Source organism: Lepidochelys kempii, chromosome 3 (genome assembly GCF_965140285.1).
Source record: "Lepidochelys kempii isolate rLepKem1 chromosome 3, rLepKem1.hap1, whole genome shotgun sequence".
Classification (NCBI taxonomy): Eukaryota; Metazoa; Chordata; order Testudines; family Cheloniidae; genus Lepidochelys; species Lepidochelys kempii.
Genome location: NC_136382.1, coordinates 92776287 through 92798185, shown reverse-complemented (window position 1 = coordinate 92798185; position 21899 = coordinate 92776287). Strand labels below are relative to the sequence as shown.

The 21899-nt window shown below is 42.7% G+C and overlaps 1 protein-coding gene across 1 annotated transcript in view; it reads left to right on the top strand.

Annotated features, from left to right (window-relative positions):
- Positions 1–21899, top strand: part of MAN1A1 (mannosidase alpha class 1A member 1) — a 215307-nt gene that overhangs the window by 78654 nt on the left and 114754 nt on the right. Inside the window, exon 3 of the mRNA XM_073337170.2 lies at positions 7797–7912. Within this exon, the coding sequence (XP_073193271.1) occupies positions 7797–7912 (116 nt within the window). The remainder of the gene's footprint in view (positions 1–7796; positions 7913–21899) is intronic.

The window sequence follows — 21899 nt, the reverse complement described above, 5'->3', positions numbered from 1 at the left end:
TTAGATGTGCCTAGGAAGGCCACATTCTTACTATAACTGCTTGCATCAGATAGCAAAACTGTTTCTTTCTGCTCCACACAGGAAACAGCTGCAGCTATGAATGACTCCAAACCTCTTTCCTCAACAGGGCAGAAGCATCTTTTCTCTTGCTCAAAGCAGGGGATGGGTTAGGTTACACACCCTGGAATGCAGTACTTAACTCTTTTTAGAGCAGTGGTTTTCAGCCTGTGGACCCCTTGGGGGTCTTCAGACTAAAATTTCCAAGGGGGTCTGTACCTCCATTCAAAACTTTGTTAGGGGTCCACGAGTCCAAAAAGGTTGAAAACCACCACTTTAGAGAGATTAGCTGTATTACAAGAGGATTAACTCAGGGAGAGGTATTGTAATGCAAGCAGACAAAAAGTCCATTGAAATGCACTGAAGGAAATCCAGATACAAACTTTTTTCCTGTAAGTGGAGCTAAACTATTACAAAATTCACTATAAGCAGCTTTCACAGTACTTTGTTATTAAATGTCTCTAGAACCATAACATGATATGATGTATCCTCTTATGGCACCTTAAAATCCCACTTCTTCAGTTGCATCTGAAGAAGTGGGATTTTTACCCATGAAAGCTTATGCCCAAATAAATCTGTTAGTCTTTAAGGTGCCACCAGACTCCTTGTTGTTTTTGCGGACACAGACTGTCAAGGTTCCTTCCCTACTCTGAACTCTAGGATACAGATGTGGGGACCTGCAAGAAAGACCCCCTAAGCTTATTCTTACCAGCTTAGGTTAAAAATTTCCCCAAGGTACAAACTTTGCCCTGTCCTTGAACCGTACGCTGCCACCACCAAGCGTTTTAAACAAAGAACAGGGAAAGAGACCGCTTGGAGACATCTTTCCCCCAAAATATCCCCCCAAGCCCCACGCCCCCTTTCCTGGGGAAGACTTGATAAGAATCCTCACCAATTTGTACAGGTGAACACAGACCCTAACCCTTGGATCTTAAGAACAATGAAAAATCAATCAGGTTCTTAAAAGAAGAATTTTAATTAAAGAAAAGGTAAAAGAATCACCTCTGTAAAATCAGGATGGTAAATACCTTACAGGGTAATCAGATTCAAAATACAGAGAAACCCTCTAGGTCCAACCTTAAATTACAAAAAGACACAACAACAGGAATATACATTCCATCCAGCGCAGCTTATTTTACCAGCCATTAAACAAAAGGAAATCTAACGCATTTCTAGCTAGATTACTTTAAAAGGAGTTGTAAGGCTGCATTCCTGATCTGTTCCCAGCAAAAGCATCACACAGACAGACCAACCCTTTGTCTCCCCGCCCTCCCCACCCTGCTTCCAGATTTGAAAGTACCTTGTCCTCTCATTGGTCATGTTAGGTCAGGTGCCAGCTCGGTTACCTTAGCTTCTTATCCCTTTACAGGTGAAAGGGTTTTGCCTCTGGCCAGGAGGGATTTTATATCCCTGTATACAGAAAGGTGTGGTTACCCTTTCCTTTATATTTATGACACAGGCTAACATGTCTACCCCTGATACTTGACCTCTTATCCATGCATTCTAGTAGATTTCCTGAGCATGCCCCTTATTTTCTTGTATGATTTTGTTGACTTGGATCACAATGTATCATTCCTGAACTGCTGTCTTCCAGCTACCAGCAGTGTACGTCTTGCATTTTGTATTATGTTTTACGTTGTAAGAACACTTGAATTTAGATAAGCACAAGTTACTTTACTAAGTTAAAGGGACACTGTCAGCTTGAATTTATGAGAAAGGGGCTCCAGGCAGGGGTTGTGGGAAGAGGAGACACCCTTCTGGTTTCAAACCTCAGAAACAGCAGCAGTTCTGCCATCCTGTTACTAGTAAACATCCTCTTTCAGGCCCTAGGGCTGAGTGAACATGAGCTCTCTGAGTGGAGTGCTAAGGTGAAGTCACGCTAGTGCCGGACATGGGGTGGTATATCTGCAGTGTTATAGCTATGTAGTTCTGCTAGTCTTAGAATATTAGAGAGGTGGGTAAATGCAGAGTTCCTATAAATGAAGATAGAACAAAGAAGATAGGAACAACTTTTAAACTTAAACTATAACCAGTTACAGTAACGTTACGTGTCACAAGTAACTAGTAATAGAAGAATTAGTGTGTCCTTCAAACCAGTCTCTCAAAAAAAAAATTGGCAGCCCTGTTGTTTCTGTACAAGGAGTCAAATTGCTTATCTGTTTCATGAATAAGCAGGAGACCTGAAGCTCTAAATTCTAAAACAGGAAACCAAAACTGCAATTAGTACTGCAGTTCAACTCAGGAAAATAGTATTGCTTTATAGTCTTAGTACAAACCCGCATTGCTGATATATTTCTATCCTGGTATATTTCAAAAACAGTATGACAGTGTTAAAGTTACACTGGCAACTAAATACATATTTCTAAAAATTAGTTCTCTGTTGACTCAGCAAGATGAATTCACAGGCAAACTAGTGTTATCAAATGTTAGCCAATACATCTCGATGCTTCTGTACAAAACACACAATTAGATCACATATGTAAACTAAAATTAAATTTAAAATATAAATATTAAATTACTGAGTAAATCTGGCTTAAAATTACTGTGCTCATTATTGACTAAAATTCTTTGGGATAAGAAGAAGCATATAAACAGTTTTGGACTGAAATAACATTTTGAGAAGGTTATCAGTGAAAGTGGAAGTTTAGACTAGAATGCTGCTTTTATTATTACTGCAGTTATCTGTATTACCATAAGACCTAAGATCCCCAGTCATGGACCAATACTTCATTGCGATAGGTACTTGATAAACACAGAACAAAAAGGTAGTCACTAGCCTGCGTTATAGAGCTGCTTCTCAGTCTGTTAAAACTTTTTTTACATCCTTTGCTAACAGTGCCTGCACTCAGAAATGCTTGGATATTCTGTGTTAGCTGTTGGTTTTCCAATAAGTATTTTAATCGTTTCCAGTACTGTTTCTCAGGATTTTAAGCCCTCTTTTGTTCTGTAAGTCCTTTGTTCACTGAGTCTTCCTGATTCGATTTGGTATGGTGTGTATTAACTCTTCTCAAGAATTCCTCTCATCTTCGCTGTATCTATAATTTTATTTAAACATTTAAAATGCAGTATTCTAAAAGCAGAAGTTCCATAACAGCAGTACTAAATTGCAGCTAGCACTGAACTGCACGCATGTGGGCAAGCCTGCTGTGATAGCAGCACTGACCTTGTTCCTTGCTTCGTGGGTGTTGGGCTCCTGCCAAACTTCCTGCCCATCATAAAATCTTGCGGAGGAGTAGGATTTATGAACATACACTCTGGAGCTGACAGTTGGATCAGTGATACTACAAGTCTTAATTTGTTTCATATTCGAATTAAAAAAGGAATTTCTTATTCTTAGCTTAGGTTTTTTTATTGATCCAAGTTTTTATATAGTGCTCAATCACCATATCAGTGCTTCCATAGAGTATCCGAGGTGTTGTCCCCATGCCCTTGTGAACAGACACTGTGGATGTGTGGGCTGGCTAGCCTGGCACCAGCTGTGACATTGTGGCATCCTCAGTATGTGGGCTATGGCTGTGATGGAATTTATTCAGGACTGTACACTCAATTTGGAGGTTTCAGAGTAGCAGCCGTGTTAGTCTGTATTCGCAAAAAGAAAAGGAGTACTAGTGGCACCTTAGAGACTAACCAATTTATTTGAGCATAAGCTTTCGTGAGCTACAGCTCACTTCATCAGATGCATTCAGTAGAAAATACAGTGAGGAGATTTATATACACACAACATGAAAAAATGGGTGTTTATCATGCACACGGTAAGGAGAGTGATCACTTAAGATGAGCTATTACCAGCAGGAGAGCGGAGGGAGGGGAAGAAAACCTTTTGTAGTGATAATCAAAGTGGGCCATTTCCAGCAGTTAACAAGAACGTCTGAGGAACAGTGGGGAGTGGGGGGGGGGAATAAACAAGGGGAAATAGTTTTACTTTGTGTAATGACTCAACCACTCCCAGTCTCTATTCAAGTCTAAGTTAATTGTATCCAATTTGCAAATTAATTCCAATTCAGCAGTCTCTCCTTGGAGTCTGTTTTTGAAGTCTTTTTGTTGAAGAATTGCCACTTTTAGGTCAGAAATCGAGTGACCAGAGAGATTGAAGTGTTCTCTGACTAGTTTATGAATATTATAATTCTTGACATCTGATTTGTGTCCATTTATTGTTTTACGTAGAGACTGTCCAGTTTGACCAATGTACATGGCAGAGGGGCATTACTGGCACATGATGGCATATATCACATTGGTGGATGTGCAGGTGAACGAGCCTCTGATAGTGTGGCTGATGTTCTTAGGCCCTTTGATGGTGTCCCCTGAATAGATATGTGGGCACAGTTGGCAACGGGCTTTGTTGCAAGGATAGGTTCCTGGGTTAGTGGTTCTGTTGTGTGGTGTGTGGTTGCTGGTGAGTATTTGCTTCAGGTTGGGGGGCTGTCTGTAGGCAAGGACTGGCCTGTCTCCCAAGATTTGTGAGAGCGATGGGGGTCGTTCTTCAGGATAGGTTATAGATCCTTGATGATGCATTGGAGTGGTTTTAGTTGGGGGCTGAAGGTGACGGCTAGTGGCGTTCTGTTATTTTCTTTGTTGGGCCTGTCCTGTAGTAGGTGACTTCTGGGTAATCTTCTGGCTCTGTCAATTTGTTTCTTCACTTCAGCAGGTGGGTATTGTAGTTGTAAGAATGCTTGAAAGAGATTTTGTAGGCTTTATCTCTGTCTGAGGGGTTGGAGCAAATGCAGTTGTATCGTAGAGCTTGGCTGTAGACAATGGATTGTGTGGTGTGGTCTGGGTGAAAGCTGGAGGCATGTAGGTAGGCATAGCAGTCAGTAGGTTTCCGGTATAGGGTGGTGTTTATGTGACCATCGCTTATTAGCACCGTAGTGTCAGGAAGCGGATCTCTTGTGTGGACTGGTCCAGGTTGATGTTGGGATGGAAATAGTTGAAATCATGGTGGAATTCCTCAAGGGCTTCTTTTCCATGGGTCCAGATGATGAAGATGTCATCAATATAGCGCAAGTAGAGTAGGGTCATTAGGGGACGAGAGCTGAGGCAGTGTTGTTCTAAGTCAGCCATAAAAATGTTGGCATACTGTGGGACCATGCGGGTACCCATAGCAGTGCTGCTGGTTTGAAGGTATACGTTGTCCCCAAATGTGAAATAGTTATGGGTGAGGACAAAGTCACAAAGTTCAGCCACCAGGTTTGCCGTGTTTCAGAGTAGCAGCCGTGTTAGTCTGTATTCGCAAAAAGAAAAGGAGGATTTGTAGCACCTTAGAGACTAACCAATTTATTTGAGCATAAGCTTTCGTGAGCTACAGCTCACTTGTCTGATGCATAAAAGTGGAAAATGCAGTGAGGATGTTTTTATACACACAGATCATGAAAAAATGGGTGTTTATCACTACAAAAGGTTTTCTCACCCCCACCCCACTCTCCCGCTGGTAATAGCTTATCTAAAGTGATCACTCTCCTTACAATGTGTATGATAATCAAGGTGGGCCATTTCCAGCACAAATCCAGGGTTTAACAAGAATGTCTGAGGAACGGGGAGGGGGGAGGAAAAAACAAGGGGAAATAGGTTACCTTGCATAATGACTTAGCCACTCCCAGTCTCTATTGAAGCCTAAGTTAATTGTATCCAATTTGCAAATGAATTCCAATTCAGCAGTCTCTCACTGGAGTCTGGTTTTGAAGTTTTTCTGTTGTAATATCGCAAATTTCATGTCTGTAAAGTTTGCCATGACATTACTGGGGATAGTGTTCCTGACAGCTTGTAGTCCATCTTTGTGTGGAATGTTGGTGTAAACGGCTTCTACATCCATAGTGGCCAGGATGGTGTTTTCAGGAAGATCACCAATGGATTGTAGTTTCTTCAGGAAGTCAGTTTGGAGGAAGTCAATTTGGACGAAGCTTGAGACATCCTAAAGCCAATAGCAAGTAACTCAGATGGCTTCCTCCCCCTGCCTCACCAGTGTGATTGGTTCATGAATCTTCAGGAAAAAGTCAGTGGCAGATTTTAAACACTAGTGATGTATTTTGTTTTGCACCAAAACAGGATAAATACTTTTTTTTTAATTGAAAGTTGTGATAACCTGACTTCTTTAAGTCCCCAAAATCAAGAAGAAAGATTGCAGCCTATGTGAGTCACCAGAACTAGCTCTAGAAATAGCATCTAATACCTCCTTGGTTTTGAAATGGAAGATAAACTGGTTGACATGCACACTGAAGACAAAGATTTGAAAAACTGTATGTATCCGTCTGTCTCTGGTCTTATACTTAGATTGTAAGCTCTGTGCGGTGGGACTGTATTTTTGTTCTGTTTGTACAATGCCTAGCACAATGGGGCCTGGTCCATGAGTAGGGCTCCTAGGAACAGTAAGACAAATAATAATAGTAGGTGAGGTCACTTGAGGTCAAGGTAGGGCCAAGTGGAATATAAACACAATTCACTTAGGGCTAGTCTACAGTGGCAACGCTAAAGCTCTGCCATGGCAGTGCTTTCATGTGCATTGTGTGGTTGCGGCACAGAGCTGGGAGAGAGCTCTCCCAGCGCTCTAAAAAAACCACCTCCACGAGGGGCGTAGCTACCGGCGCTGGCAGCGTGACTCTCTGCACTGGTGCACTGTCTACATGGACACTTTACAGTCCTGAAACTTGTATCGCTGAGGGTTAGTTTTTTTCAGTTTTGTCAGTGTAGACAAGTTCTTAGAGAAAGGATGTTCTTTTGATTGCAGTACATGATTAGAAGACAAGAGTTCAAGAGTCTGTTCCTTGCTGTCAGGCACTCCTGTGTGACCCTAGAAAATGAGAATATTATTCTCAAACTCTTGATGTTGTTGTGAAACTGAGTACATCTTTAATAAAGTGTTTCAAGATCCTCAGTGGCTGTTTAGTATTATGCACTGAGTGTGCAAGACAGACAGACTGACTGAGAACCCAAAAAAAGACTCTGAAATACATTTTCACAAATATAACATTAACTAGTATTACAGTTGTGGTAATCTTAGTTATGTACTTTTGTCAGTCTTATCAATGCAAAAATATTGTTAGAGCTTCTGTTACTACTTGAAGGGACGTTATCAATTACATTGTGCTCAAATTTTAGTGTGTGCCGTATAAGTAGGCTTGGCAGAATATGATTTAAAAAAAAATAATTTCAGTGGATAATAGATGTATGTTTGTTATGCATTTTTTAAAATTTTTATTAAATTCGAAATTTCACAGTTGTGGGAAATTACGGGGGGAGGGTCAGACAATAATTAAATGACATCAGACACTGAGATTCCAAAAGTTAATTTTTATAACCATTAAAACAAAAAATTTTCAACATCACATGTAAAAATACAAAAAGTAAATATCCTTAAATCAAACTAAGCTCTCAAGCAGCATTTTTCTTATTTTGCCAATCTGTAAATTTCTGCAATCCATGGAAATGTTTTTCATCAGCTTCTGTGTTTACAGTGAAATAGACATTTGCTGACATGACATTTACCGATTGAAAATCTAATCCTTACAAATCAAAGTATAAAACACAATTCCCCACCCACACCCCCAATCCAGTAGAAAAGTCAATGAAATATAAACATTCCCCTACAGTATTTGAAACACAAAACATTAGTGTTTTACTCAGGCATGAGAATCAAAATTAACTGACTAGAAACTAGTTGTACACTTGTTCGTATGTTTTATTTTTAACCAGATTTATTTGAAGAAATTACTATTAGAGTTTATAATTATATTTCCATGTATTTTCAGGTAACATTCAAGGAGCAACAATAGTAGATGCCTTGGATACACTGTATATCATGGAAATGAAAGATGAATTCAAGGAAGCCAAGGAATGGGTAGAAAAAAACTTAGATTTCAATGTGGTGAGTATTGGGGATTATTTTTTTTTTATTAATTGTTAGTGCATTGTGATGATCTGAGAACAGGGTCCCATTGTGCTAGGCACTGTATAAACAAACTAAAAAATAATCCCTGCCCCCATAAAGCATATAATCTAACTAGGCAAGGTGACATAGGAGACAAAGTTGTAACCTGTAGTCAGAATGAACGGAATGATCACAAATGGCGTGTTAGTGCCACAGTTTTGGGGGGCTGTGGGTGGGGTATTTTTTGAGTGGTCATGAGTTAAAAGGGGACTAGCTAAATGGAAGGGAAAAAGGACACTGGCCTGTCACTGCTTCTGTGCAGCCAGCTTCTCTTGCTAGAACTAATATTCTGGTCAAAGCTACTTGATAGATGTGAAAAAAATCAAGCATGTTCAAAAAGCACTTTTTAGTTGACTGACTATACAATTTGAGGCCAAAATGGTACCCAAAGTTGACTCCTAAATCAAGGTAATCTGACTTTTTTTTTCCAGAAGGGTTGAATGCTTGCAGTTCACATTACAGTTAGTAGGAGTTGCTAATGGGGACCTTTAATAATATCCCACTGTAACTTGCGTGTCAACTTTAGATGCCCAAATTTTAAAACTTTTGGTCTGTTTCTGTACAGGACACAAGATGATGATCTACCAATAAAGTTATTAGCTTTCTCTATAATTAATATACACTGTAAATGTCAGTGTAGTTAGGGACTTTTATGCATACTGATAAGACCAGCGAAGTTGAGAATCCCATGACCTGAAAGTGAATAAGCTTGGATGTAAGGGCTTATCTTGGTAGAAATGACACAGACTAGCTGTTGCAAACCTGTTTCCTATATGGACACTATTCCACATCTTGGAATTCAGTTCTTCTAAATCACAAGAAGGCACTCTGAGTGCACAGTCTATGAAAATAGGCCCCTATGGCATGAACCATTTTTAATCAGTAGGTTTTTTTAGAGCTGCGGCGGAGTTAAATGTAGGTTTAGTTGTGTTAGAAAACTAAATGAATAAATTTACTTTGAATAATGCTAACTTTAATTTAGGTAGGTTAGCTCCAAATACCACTTAAGGCTCAGCACTTACAGCTAGTGGAAAAACAGAACAGGCTCCATTCTTTGTCATATGTCTGTATATCTCTGCTGAAATGTTTTATCATATTATCCTGCACTAGTTAACATTTTATTGCCCTTTCTTCCTTAACGTTTTATTTGTATATTAAATTTCTGAGATATTTTTAGTAACTGTCTTTTTACCCATGCAAAGGATTTATTTTTTATCATCCGTGCAGTGATACAGCTACTAAACGTTTACTGTTACACAGCTGGTGTATAGATGGGGGTTATGTGAAATTAATCTGATCGTTTCAGTTAGTTGTTGCAGAAAGAGAAGATTGATCAGGTAGCTATTTAAAAAAGTATATTTGAAGTCTTCATTTGAACTCCTGGACTCTCTACAAATTTAGTTTTAGAACTCTGCCGTTTCACTTTCCACAGCTATAAAATTTGTTTTCTTTACATACATAACCTAGTAAACAAGGATAAAATGAAGAAACATATAGCACTTAAAAATGACTCTGTGAGGCAAAACTCTTAATCTCTCTTTGTCTAGGTATCTATATGGCCCCCATCATCAGAGTATGGCAACATAGCTTAGCTAAATTAAATGATGGTGTCTATAATCTTGTAAAACTAAGGATGTTCATTTGTTTAATTTGGCTAGTTTTAGGTTGTTCTTTTTCACTGGATGGACTTACTGTTACCAAATTTATTAACACAGCCACTTTAAGATTAACCTAGCAAAATAAATGGTATTACAAAACAAAGAAAATGAGTATGAAGAATTGTATGAAATTGATTGATTAGTGGAGCTACAAATGTTAAGCTGAAAGACTAAAACCAAATAAGCTATTTGTCAAATATAGTTTGTTTTTTTATTGCTCAGAATACGCTCTCAAGCTTCTGAGAAGGCCAACAGTTGAATTCTCTACAAATTTGGCTCCTATGGTGAATACTGACTTTCTTGGTATACTCAATGATTTGAGTCCTGCCTATAGTTATGGCACTTCCCATTGGCCTTTTTTTAGCTAGACCATCTTCTAGTTTTCCCAGTAATATAACAATCTGCAGTAAAATTGCTTCCTGGAAAAACAGGGCTGTTTTTATTTTGAGATATTTAAACGGAGAATTGGGTCTATGCTGAAGTTTAGTTAAACTAGCAGCTGAAAATGTCTTGTTAATGTTTGAATTTGTTTAGTAGTTTGCCAAAGTAGACTCAAGTTGGTATACTTTAAATGTCTCACTTAAAAGTGGTTTTCTTTTGTTTAGCTTTGAGGATGAATAGAAATAAAAGTATTTTAAAAGGTTAGGGGAGATCCTAAGGGTACATTTATCATGGGGCGTAATAAATTGTTGTCCCGTCAAAGTCTGTTGGAAGGAAAACAAGCATGAAAATAAAATATTATGAATGGCACGAAAGTTCTAAACATGCACATTGGGGCTTGAACAGTTCTGAGTAAAAAGGGGTGTTATACTGATTTCTTACTAGTTATATAATATCCAATTTGTCAGTTATACCACAGGAGTGTAATACTTTTGATCGGTAATATAGCAAACCATGTCATTTAATTTTAGTAGTTGAAGTATGAACAGGGTTTTATTATATAATTATTGGTTAAAAATGTGGCAAGCTATTTAAAAATTGTAAGCAACAGTCTGTAACCATCAGTTTTATTTTTGTAGTAGCCTTAACCATCTAGTGCATTTTTAGTGATCTAGAATTAAAGAAAAAAAGGTTTTTGTCATAGTTTTTCTGACAAGGGGGCTTTTCCCTTGTAAATCCTTCCTTACTTCCTCAGATCCGTCATGAGCGATTACTCATTCTGACTGGAGAAGACTGGATGAGGCTGAGCTCTCCTTTGTCATCCCAAAGGGTTAGTGAGGGAAACAATATTGTATGGTTTCCCTCAGAGGGCCTAAACATGTTGTCACTGCAGTTATTGGCTCCTACCAATCTGGTACAGGGTTAATCTCAGGCTGTCATCCACAAAAAACACTGTAACAACTAGTTCTTAGAGTGCTTGTTCATGTCAATTCCAATCAGGTGTGTGTGCGTGCACGGCAGCCAGAAGATGTTTTCTCTAGCACCATCCGTGGGATAGGCCTGGGCGCCCCCGGGAGTTGCGCCTTCATGACTCATGGCTTAATAAAGAGCCCTGCCAACCTGCCCCACCCCACCCCTCCTCAGTTTCTTCTTACTGCCAGTGATGGTTAGCTGGAACATCCCATAGCTCTTGCCTTGGCAAGCACCATTAGTAGTGTCCGTTGTATATAGTTATCATACGTTAGTGTTAGTTATTAGTAATTGTAGTGTAGATATAGTTGATAAGTTTTTCGATGGGGGTTTCCCCCATCCCCTCCCAAGACTCCTGGCACTATGGTATGCCACAGTCTCTAAGCTTTAAAACTTGCAAGGCATGTGGCAAACGTATGCCTAAAAGTGGCTGCACACCTTGTGTTTAAGGTGCGTTGGGGAGAGTCACCAGAAGGAGTGGTGAGCCAGATCTATCTTGGGTTTCGCCCTCACACTTCGAAAGACAGAGACTAGCATCTTAAAGTCCTTCTTATGGAAGCTGCGGTCCAGCCGCTGTCAGACCCCAGATTGGGGGATCCCGCACATAACATCTCCTCCTCGGTGCGGAGCACCCCGGCACCATCTGCAGAGACTCCCGGCACTGTCACAGCTCCTCCTGCATTCAGGCGGGCACCTCTCGCAATCAGCTGTGCCACAAAAGAAAAGGAGGCGAGAGAGGGGCCGCTGTCCCCTGGCCAAGACCAAGGAGCCAGCTGCTGTGAGACCCCAGTCGGGCCCCACCACCTTGGCCCCTTCGCCTGCTAGGGGCACGTCGACTCCTGCTCCAGTGGTGGCATAGTTGAATCTGGATCCTCCCTGCTTGCTGGCCCCATGGAGCCAACAGCTACAGCTTTCATTTACTCTTGAGATACTTATGGTGGCCCAGGACTTGTTACACTGTATGGTGCTGTTCTCCCCTCCCAGGAGGGATGAATCGCCCGCACCGGGCTGTCCCAAGGCACCATCAAGGGGAAAGCCGGTGATGATGTCGCAACACTCACCATCCCCAGACCTCTCCCTGGCACCAATGGCACAGGTGCGGGAGCCACGCCAGTCCCCTCGCCCATGCCACAAACTGTCTATTCCCTGCAGTGCAGCTTCTCCATGGTCATCCTTCTCGGAGACAGACTCTGACTCCGTTTGATCGGACAGGAGGAGGAGTAGGAGATGGAGGTTGCGGCAGGATCGTCCTGCTTACCCGGCACTGTGGCCTGCTCAATGGCAACACCTGACGCAGTGGCCCTTCTGGATGCCCTGGGCCTTACACCAAATCCAAGGGCGAAGCCAGGAGTCCCAATCTAGAGCAGCATTGGTAGCATTTATACTGCCTCCAGCTCAGTCAGCTCCGGGAGTACCAGGAGTGGCTCTAGCCTTTCCCAATACCAGGTTACCACCACCCATGGTACCGCTGCCAATCACATAGACGCCATCGGCACCAACAGCCCCAGCACCGGCGGTCTTGATGTAACCACTGACTCTCCCGGCACTGGCTTCTATAGTCATGGCACCGAGAGTCACAGCACTGTTGGGGTCGAAATCTGCATCCCAGGAATCCAAGCTGCTGCTGGATCCCCTGGTCATGGAGGAAAGGGAACAGCCAATTTTTCTGGGGCTTTCCTTTTCTTCCTCACCAGATGAGGCAGTGGCAGGCACTGCTATAGCCCTGGCCCTAGAGGACAGCACTACAGCAGCTGCTGCAGCGGGCTGCCAAGATTCTGGGCATCCAGGTGGAGGAGGTTGTAGAGGATGCCGATCACGTGGTGTATATCCTTGCCCCCTCCGGACCTGCACACGTTGCCTTGCCCCTCATAAGACCGATAAAAGGCTGCATAGCCTAAAGGACTCTGGGCCCAGCGACTTGAGGGTGGCTCTCCACACTCCTGCCACCCAGCAGAAACACTTCAGGCTGCAACCCCCTCCGCGGTTGTACCAACCACAGAACCGTCAAAATGATTCCTGAAGGAGGAACAGGAGCAGCAGGAAAAGACAGCACCTGTCCTCAGGACAGGGCTCTGGCCAATCCAAGTCAGCTTCAGGCCAGAAACAGGCCTTTTGAAGGTGCACCAGTGCATGGACTGGATCCAACCCGTCTTTCTCTTCCTGACGATCCCCTTTCTATCCTGTGTGGGCTCGTTTCACATCAGACTGATGGGTGCACTGCATGGTAGAAAGGGGATACTCTCTCCAATTCTCAGCCCTCCTGCCCTTCTACCCTCCTTACCCATCCCTCTTCAAGGACCCTTCTCATGAGCAACTCCTCATACAGGAGGTGCACTCACTCCTTTAGCTGGGAGCAGTGGAAGAGGTTCCGCAGGAGCTGAAGGGCAAGGGCTTCTATTCCTGGTATTTCTGAATACCAAAAGCCAAAGGCAGGCTCAGGCCCATCCTAGACCTGCGAGAGTTCAACTGGTTCATGAAGAAACTCAAGTTCCTCATGGTCTCTTTGGCCTCCATTATCCCTTCTCTGGATCCAGGGGACTGGTATACCGCACTCTACTTGAAGGATGCGTACTTTCATATAGCAGTCACACTGTCCCACAGAAAGTACCTCAGGTTTGTGGTGAGCAACAACCGCTACCAATTCAGTCCTCCCATTCGACCAGTCAGCGGCTTCTCGAGTATTTACCAAGTGCATGGCAGTCGTGGCCACGTTCCTACGTAGGTGGCAGGTACAGGTCTTCCTGTACCTCGATGAATGGGCCCAAGTGGAGGCACAGGTCAACTTCATAAGAATGACGTTCAGTGAACTGGGCCTTCTGAAAGTGGGGAAATCTATGTTGTCCCTGGTTCAACAGCTAGAATTTACAGGGATGGTACTGGACTCAACACGGGTCAGGGCATACCTCCTAGAAGTTAGGTTCTTGGCCCTGGGTGATATCATTTGAAGGTTTAGGCAGTTCCCCACTGCCACAGCAAGGAATTGCCTGAAACTCCTGGGGAAAAAAGGCTGCTTGCACCTATGTGGTGCAACACACCAGGCTTAGATTCCAGCCGCTCCAGTCATGGTTAGCCTCAGTGTATCGGCTGGGTTGGGACAGTTCAGACAGGGTCGTGACTCTGCCTCACCTGGTCCTCTACTCCCTCCTGCAGTGGCTTGAGCCAAAGGTAGTGTGTGTAGGGGTCCCCTTCACCAGCCTTCAGCCATCCCTCTTGCTAGTGATGGACATGTCAGCCTTGAGCTGGGGAGCACCTCTGGGAGACCTCAGGACCCATGGCCTCTGGTCTTAGGTGGATCTCACTCTCCACATCAATGTCGGAGAGCTCAGAGCGGTCCACCATGCCAGACTTTCGGAGCCCACTTGGCAGGGAGATGTGTATCAGTTATGACTGAGAACACCACAGCAATGGTTTATATCAACAAACGGGATGGTACACACTCCTCTCTCCTGTGCCAGGAAGCCCTCAGTAGAGGTTCACTTGGCTGCCATCTCGGCCTTCCATCCAGGTGCAGAGAGTTGGTCAGCTCTTTTCTGAAAGGTCTCGACAGGTTATACCACACGTCCGACAACCAGTCCCAGCCTGGGACCTTAATCTGGTTCTTTCCAAATCGATGGGGCCACCCTTCGAACCTCTGGCAACTTGCTCCCTGCTCTACCTCTCGTACAAGGTGGCCTTTCTGCTAGCAATAACCTCAGCCTAACATCAGAGCCTCCTTACACGGTGTTCTATAAGGACAAGGTTTAGCTCAGGCCACACCCAGCTTTCCTCCCGAAGGTTGTCTCCCAGTTTCACATCAACCAAGACTTCTTCCTTCCCTGTGTTCTATGCAAAGCTGCACACAAACGCTGGGGAGCAGAGGCTTCACTTGTTGGACATCCACAGAGCCCTAGCCTATTACATTGAAAGAACTAAACTGTTCCAGAAATCCATTCAACTGTTTGTGGCTGTGGCACACAGGATGAAAGGTCTTTCAGTCTCCTCAAACGAATTTCATTGTGGATCACGTCCTGAATCCGTGAGTGCTAAACCTGGCAGAGGGGCTTGCCCCTCCGCTCACAGCGCACTCCTCCAGGGCGCAGGCTTCTTCTTTCCTGGCGCAGGTTCCCACTCAGGAAATATGCAAAGCAGCAACGTGGTCCTCTATACATACCTTTATATCACATTATGCTATCACCCAGCAGGCCAGAGATGATGCGGCTTTTGGTAGAGCAGTGTTGCAGTCAGTGGACATCTGAACTCTGACACCGCCTCTGGAATTTAGGCTTGGGAGTCCCCTGATTTGGCACTGACATAAACAAGTACTCGAAGAAAAAACGGTTACTCACCTTCTCGTTACTGTTCTTCGAGATGTGGTGTTCATGTCCATTCCAATACCCACCCACCTACCCCTCTGTCAGAGTAGTCAGCAAGAAGGAACTGAGGGGATGACAGGTCAGCAGGGCTCTATATTGAGCGCCATGAAGGCGCGACCCCAGGGGGTGCCCAGGCCGACCCAGTGGATGCTGCTGGAGAAAAATCTTGTGGCTGCTGTGCACGTACATGCACCTGATTGGAATGGACACGAATAACACATCTCAAAGAACAACAGTTACGAGAAGGTGAGTGACCATTTTACTTCTAGGCTGTTTATCCACAAATGTGTTAAATTACATTTTGCTTTAAGGTAGATACATGATCAGAATTCATAAGGTATTTGTCACCAGAAGGCAGACCCTCGAATGGGAGTTGCATCTAATCCCACCTGTAATTGATCAGCTGCCTGTCAGCTGATGCTGTGAGACAATAGATAAAGTGAAAGCTTGAAGGTCAACTGGTCTTCATAAAAGCCAGAAAGTAGATGGAGGTGGTAATTGTTAGTGTTGCATAAAAGGCAGAAATGTTACATAACAAAAAAATATTTATTTATCTGGAAAGAAGCAGGATTAGGTGCCCGTATTGCATAAGGTTGATGAAGTACTTTCCCGTACATTAGTAACTGTGGAAGATATTAAGCAACTACTAGGGAATGATATAATTAATGCCTGTCAACTTGGTTTTGTGGAAAATAGATCTTGTCAAACAAACCTTACTTCATTCGTTGAGACTTGAAGTTTGGTTGATAAAGGTAACTGCAAAGATGTAATATACTTTGCCTTTTGTAGGGCATATGACTTGATACCACGTGACATTCTGATTTAAAAACAAAAAACCCTAGCACTATAAGTTACCAATAAATCACATGTTAAGTGGATTAAGAACTGGTGAACTGACAGAACTCAAAGTAATTGTCATGGCGGGGAGTCAGTGAGTGGGATGTTTTCTACTGGAGTTCCGTAGCGATCTGTACTAAGCCCCACATTATTCAACATTTTATCAATCATCAGGAGTGTTGTATGTAAGACATGGAAGGTAACTTTCACTTCGCTTGGCAGTGGTAAGGTTTTAGTAGGAGTACTGTAGCCAGTTTTGGTCACCATATTTTAGGAAGAATGTGAACAAATTGGAGAGAGTCCAGAGGAAAGCAACAAAAATGATAAGTTTTAGAAAACCTGGCCTATGAGGGAAGGTAGGACAAGAAATGGGCTTAATTTGCAGCAAGGGAGATTTAGGTTATATTAACAAAAACATTCTAACTGTAAGGATAGTTAAGCACTGGAATAGGCTTCCAAGAGTTATGGAATCCCCATCATTGGAGGTTTTTAAGTACAGGTTAGACAGACCTATCAGGGATGGTCTAGGTGTACTTGATCCTACCTGAGCTCGGGGGGCTAATGACCTCTCAAAGTCTCTTCCACCACTACCTTTCTGTGATTAGCCATTGGAACAAACTAACACAGGAAGTGGTAGATTCTCCATCTCTTGACGACAGATCAAAATTAGATGCGTGTCTGGAATAGATGTTTTCCCAAGCAAGTTATTGGGCTCAATTCAGGGGTTAATGGGTGAAATTGAATGGCCTTCAATATATGAGAGGTCAGATTAGACTCTCTAAGGTTCTCTTCTGGCCTTAAATTCAGAGAGTTTAAAAGGGAGATTGGCGGGAAGTAGGGAGGCTCTTGCATGAAATTCTGGGCCACGCTGATATATGAAATGCCTGCCTGGGAATATAAGCAGAAACTCTCTGAGACTGAGGTCTTAGGTCAGGCAGCAGGACTTAATTTACCATTCTGATTGATACTGAGATCTGTGTATATTTTGAACAATAATCGCATCCCTGAGGAATAGGATTGAGAAACTGACATGATGGGAGCTTCACTGATGTACTGGCTGAGAAGTTGACCTTCTAGCTTACACAAGTGTGGAAACTAAGGCAGAGTGAAATGCAGAGATAGGATGACCCTGCTTCTGAACTGTCAGAATGCTCAGTAAACCAAATTAGCAAATTAACACTATTTTAAATGTTATGTTGTTGATAATATTTAATATTATTCTTTATGCTGAAAGCGTGCAAGACTCTTTTTGAAAGGTTTTGGATCCCTGCGCTCAACTGGCTCCTGTGACTCCACAGTCCTTTGCCCAGGAAATGTGTTAGAGGGATGAGGTCTAGAACATGCAGGACGTTTGATTATATATTGACAGGTCTGTGGTTCCTTGGCAGTTCCAACTTGCACAGGAGCATTGGCAAAGAATTGGTGAGCCATAGCTGTAATAACTGTTTGCTGGTTCTCAGCCTGTCCCTCTTTCCCATTTCCTGGGCTGCCCTTGGTTGCTGTGTAAGGCACAAACGTCATCCTTTGCTAGGCATTCTGCCAGGTTGAGGAAGAGTCATTGGCACTCATTTTCTCCCTGGGGACCTCACAGCCAGAGCTACTCTCTCCTTTCACCCCTATGATGCAGCTGGAGGCCAGTAGGGAGAAACTGAAGCTGAACAGCAATGATAACTGCTCTGAGCCCTTTCAGCTTTGAGCAGAGCTACTCTTGGGCCGATAGGGAAGCAGTGCTCATTTGGGGAAATGGTGCCCCCTAATATCTCTTTTTAGTGACATGGCTGATTTACTTAACAGATTTCAGAGTAACAGCCGTGTTAGTCTGTATTCGCAAAAAGAAAAGGAGTACTTGTGGCACCTTAGAGACTAACCAATTTATTTGAGCATAAGCTTTCATGAGCTACAGCTCACTTCATCGGATAATACAGTGGAAAATACAGTGAAGATGTTTTTATACACACAGACCATGGGGAAAAAAAGTGAGGATGTTTATACACACAGACCATGAAAAAATGGGTGTTTATCACTACAAAAGGTTTTCTCTCCCCACCCCCCCCCACCCCCACTCTCCTGCTGGTAATAGTTTATCTAAAGTGATCACTCTCCTTACAATGTGTATGATAATCAAGGTGGGCCATTTCCAGCACAAATACAGGGTTTAACAAGAACGTCTGAGGAAGGGGGGGGGAATAAACACGGGGAAATAGGTTACTTTTTATAAAGACTCAACCACTCCCAGTCTCTATTATTATCATACACATTGTAAGGAGAGTGATCACTTTAGATAAGCTATTACCAGCAGGAGAGTGGGGTGGGGGGAGAGAAAACCTTTTTGTAGTGATAAACACCCATTTTTTCATGGTCTGTGTGTATAAAAACATCTTCACTGTATTTTCCACTTTATGCATCCGATGAAGTGAGCTGTAGCTCACGAAAGCTTATGCTCAAATAAATTGGTTAGTCTCTGAGGTGCCACAAGTACTCCTTTTCTTTTAACTTAACAGAGGGGACCTTGAGGGCCATGGTTTATACTCTCAGAAGCCCCAAGTGGCCTAGCCTTGGGCTACATGTTGGATGACACTGATCTAAATAGACGACAAGCAGATGAAGGATGGACAAGCCAATGTAATCAAAGAAAACCTTGGTGGTGATAAAAATGCCTTCTAGGTCTGTGTGTTGTTTTAATTACATCATTAAAGAATGACTGGGGGGAAATACTTTTTTCAAGAAGACCATCAATATCAGAAAAGACTGTGGGAGCCATGGGGACTGGGTCAGCAAAGAAGTTGCAGCATGTTGCATGGAAGCGGTGCAGAGAGAAGAGGTGACAAAGAGGGGGAGTTAGGTATGTTGCTTTGGCAAACCAAAGTTAGGAAGTAGGTTGTACAGATCTTGGAAGGAGAGGCCAAAGTTGATGCAGGGCTAATGTAAGAAAAAATGCTATATATGATATAATTGAGACTCGTACTTTCTTGCCTAAGATATATCTGCTCACCTTGATAGACCACAGGTATAGGGTTAGGTCCCTTCCAAAATAGCAGGAATACATCCATGTTACTCTGGTGGTATAAAACTGAATCACTATAGAAATACATGAGAATTTGTACTGTACTTCCTAAATCTCTGCTACACAATTCACAAAAGAATCTCTGCTCACTCTACAGTGATTGTCTTCAGATCTGCTTCCTATGTTGGTATTAGAGCAGTGGATATCAAACTCTGGGTTGGGACCCCAGAGTGGGTCGCGACCCCATTTTAATGGGGACACCCGGGCTGGTTTAGACTTGCTGAGGTCTGGAGCCAGAGTTCGAGGGCTTCAACCCTAGGAGATGGAGCTGAGGTTACAGAAGGGATCAACAACCTTTGGCACCCAGCCTGTCATGGAAATCCACCGGCGGGCCGGGACCATTTGTTTACCTGCAGCGTCCGCAGTTTCAGCCGATCGCAGCTCCCACTGGCCACGGTTCACTGTTCCAGGCCAGTGGGGGTTGCAGGAAGCAGCGGCCAGCACGTCCCTCGGCCCACACCACTTCCCACAGCCCCCATTGCTTCTGTTTGCAACAAACCTTTGTCATTTGTTAGAGGAGGAATGCCCTTGGTCTGAGCTGGCCCTGCCTTCTTGCCCACCACTGACTCCCCCGGCACCTGTACCTAGTGGTCCTTCCTTCCCTTTGGGACGACAGCCTTTAACTGTTTTCAGGTAATGAACTGTCTGTGTTCTGGGGCTGAAGCTTCAGGGGTTCTAACAGGTTTTTTAAGCTGCAAAATCAACAGCTAGGACATGCCTGTGCAACCATAATATACCTGTTATTCTCTCCCTTCCGTGTATTCATTATGATACAGTCTTCAGTTACAGATCAGATATATTTTCTGAGAGGACTCAGCCTCATTTAGTTTAAAGGGTGCAGACACAAGGGAGCAGAACTAAAGTCACACTGACAACTGTAAATATCGCATTTCTTTTTTGCATTTCTGACAGGTTAATGGTTAACGTTGAATAAAGATTGACAGATTGTGGAGATAACTGATCAAATAATCCCATTTGCTGTTTATGCTAGATTGGATGGCTCCGTTTTTATAGAGTTTGTGCTTTCACTCTTCTGCATGGTTTTTATTTTAGTTGAAAAAGACCTTTACTGAAATTGTACTTAACTTTAAAACGTATTCGTCCTACTATTTATTATATGGCGCTTGATGTACACACATAAAATACTGAAGATATTGCAGTTTATTTTCTTGAATAAGAAAAGACAGTAAAATTGCTTTTTGTTAGGATTTTGCTGTAAAGGTTCCTCATTCAAAATATCTTTCCTTTACCTTGCAGCAGATATTTTTGCCTGCTATCATATTTTTCAATATGGTATCTTGTTTTGCCCTTATGGTCTGACAGACTGTGAGATAAACAGAGGTCTTCACCATGTGTACTTGCTTATTTTGCTTTCATATCCTCTTTACTTTGCACAGTTGGCTGCACTCTAAAATATCTGGCAACAGCAGGGCAATATACTAGTAATAGACTAGCATGTAAAGACCCTAAAAGCTTGTGGGTTTTATTTATGGTAAAGTTAACAGAAGCTTGCACTTCACAATCAAATGTGGGAGGTTTCTGTCAGCCAGAGTTCCATTTCACTCTTCCGTGGCCTCTCTCAGCCTGTACATTGCACTTCCCTCTGAGCACGATCACTGCAGCGTGAACTTGCCAGGGACCTGCCAGGTGCCTTCCTGTAGCACAGCAAAGGGATTGTGAGCAGCTAGTGTCACAGTGTCTTCAGAAATATACCTTTTTGTATCAGCTCCTTATGCTCAGATGTAGCTGAGAAGAAGTTTGCGGAGGCTTTGTTTTGTTTTTTCAATTGTAAGAGTGTTTGTGAGGGGAGTACTTGTGGCACCTCAGAGACTAACCAGTTTATTTGAGTATAAGCTTTCGTGAGCTACAGCTCACTTCATCGGATAAGTATGTATATTTATTTATATTTATTTGAATATAAGCTCACGAAAGCTTATACTCAAATTGGTTAGTCTCTAAGGTACCACAAGTACTCCTTTTCTTTTTGTGAATACAGACTAACACGGCTGCTACTCTGAAACCTGTGAGGGAGCGTACTTTCCTTTCATTAAAGAGACTGTAAAGGAACAGAACAATTTACTTCTACCACGTGCTGCTTGTTTGTTTCACCTTTGAACAATGAAAACTGGCTTATCAGTGTTGCAGAATATGTATTTATTAAACAGATGTGATGTCTTCCTGAGTCTGCATACAGGTCCCAGAGTATTTGCTGCTGTTTGGCAAAGCACTAAACGGCCTGAGTGAGATAAGACAAGTCTTTCCGGTGTGGCTAATGCATTAAAACAGGGGTCGACAACCTTTCAGAAGTGGTGTGCCAAGACTTCATTTATTCACTGTAATTTAAGGTTTTGTGTGCCAGTAATATGTGTTAACATTTTTAGAAGGTGTCTCTCTAAGTCTATATTCTATAACTAAACTATTGTTATATGTAAAGTAAATATATTTTTTTAAAATGTTTAAGAAGCTTCATTTAAAATTAAATTAAAATTCAGATCTTATCAGTTTAGTGTGATCCTTGCCCTTGCTTTTCCTTGCTGAGGTTTCCAGTGTCTGGCACATTTTTGGTTACTTTAAGCTGCACACAGGCTTCTGAGTCATCAGTTGTTAACCGGTCAAAGAGGGACAGAGGACAGATTTCATGTGTGAAAATACCTATTCACACA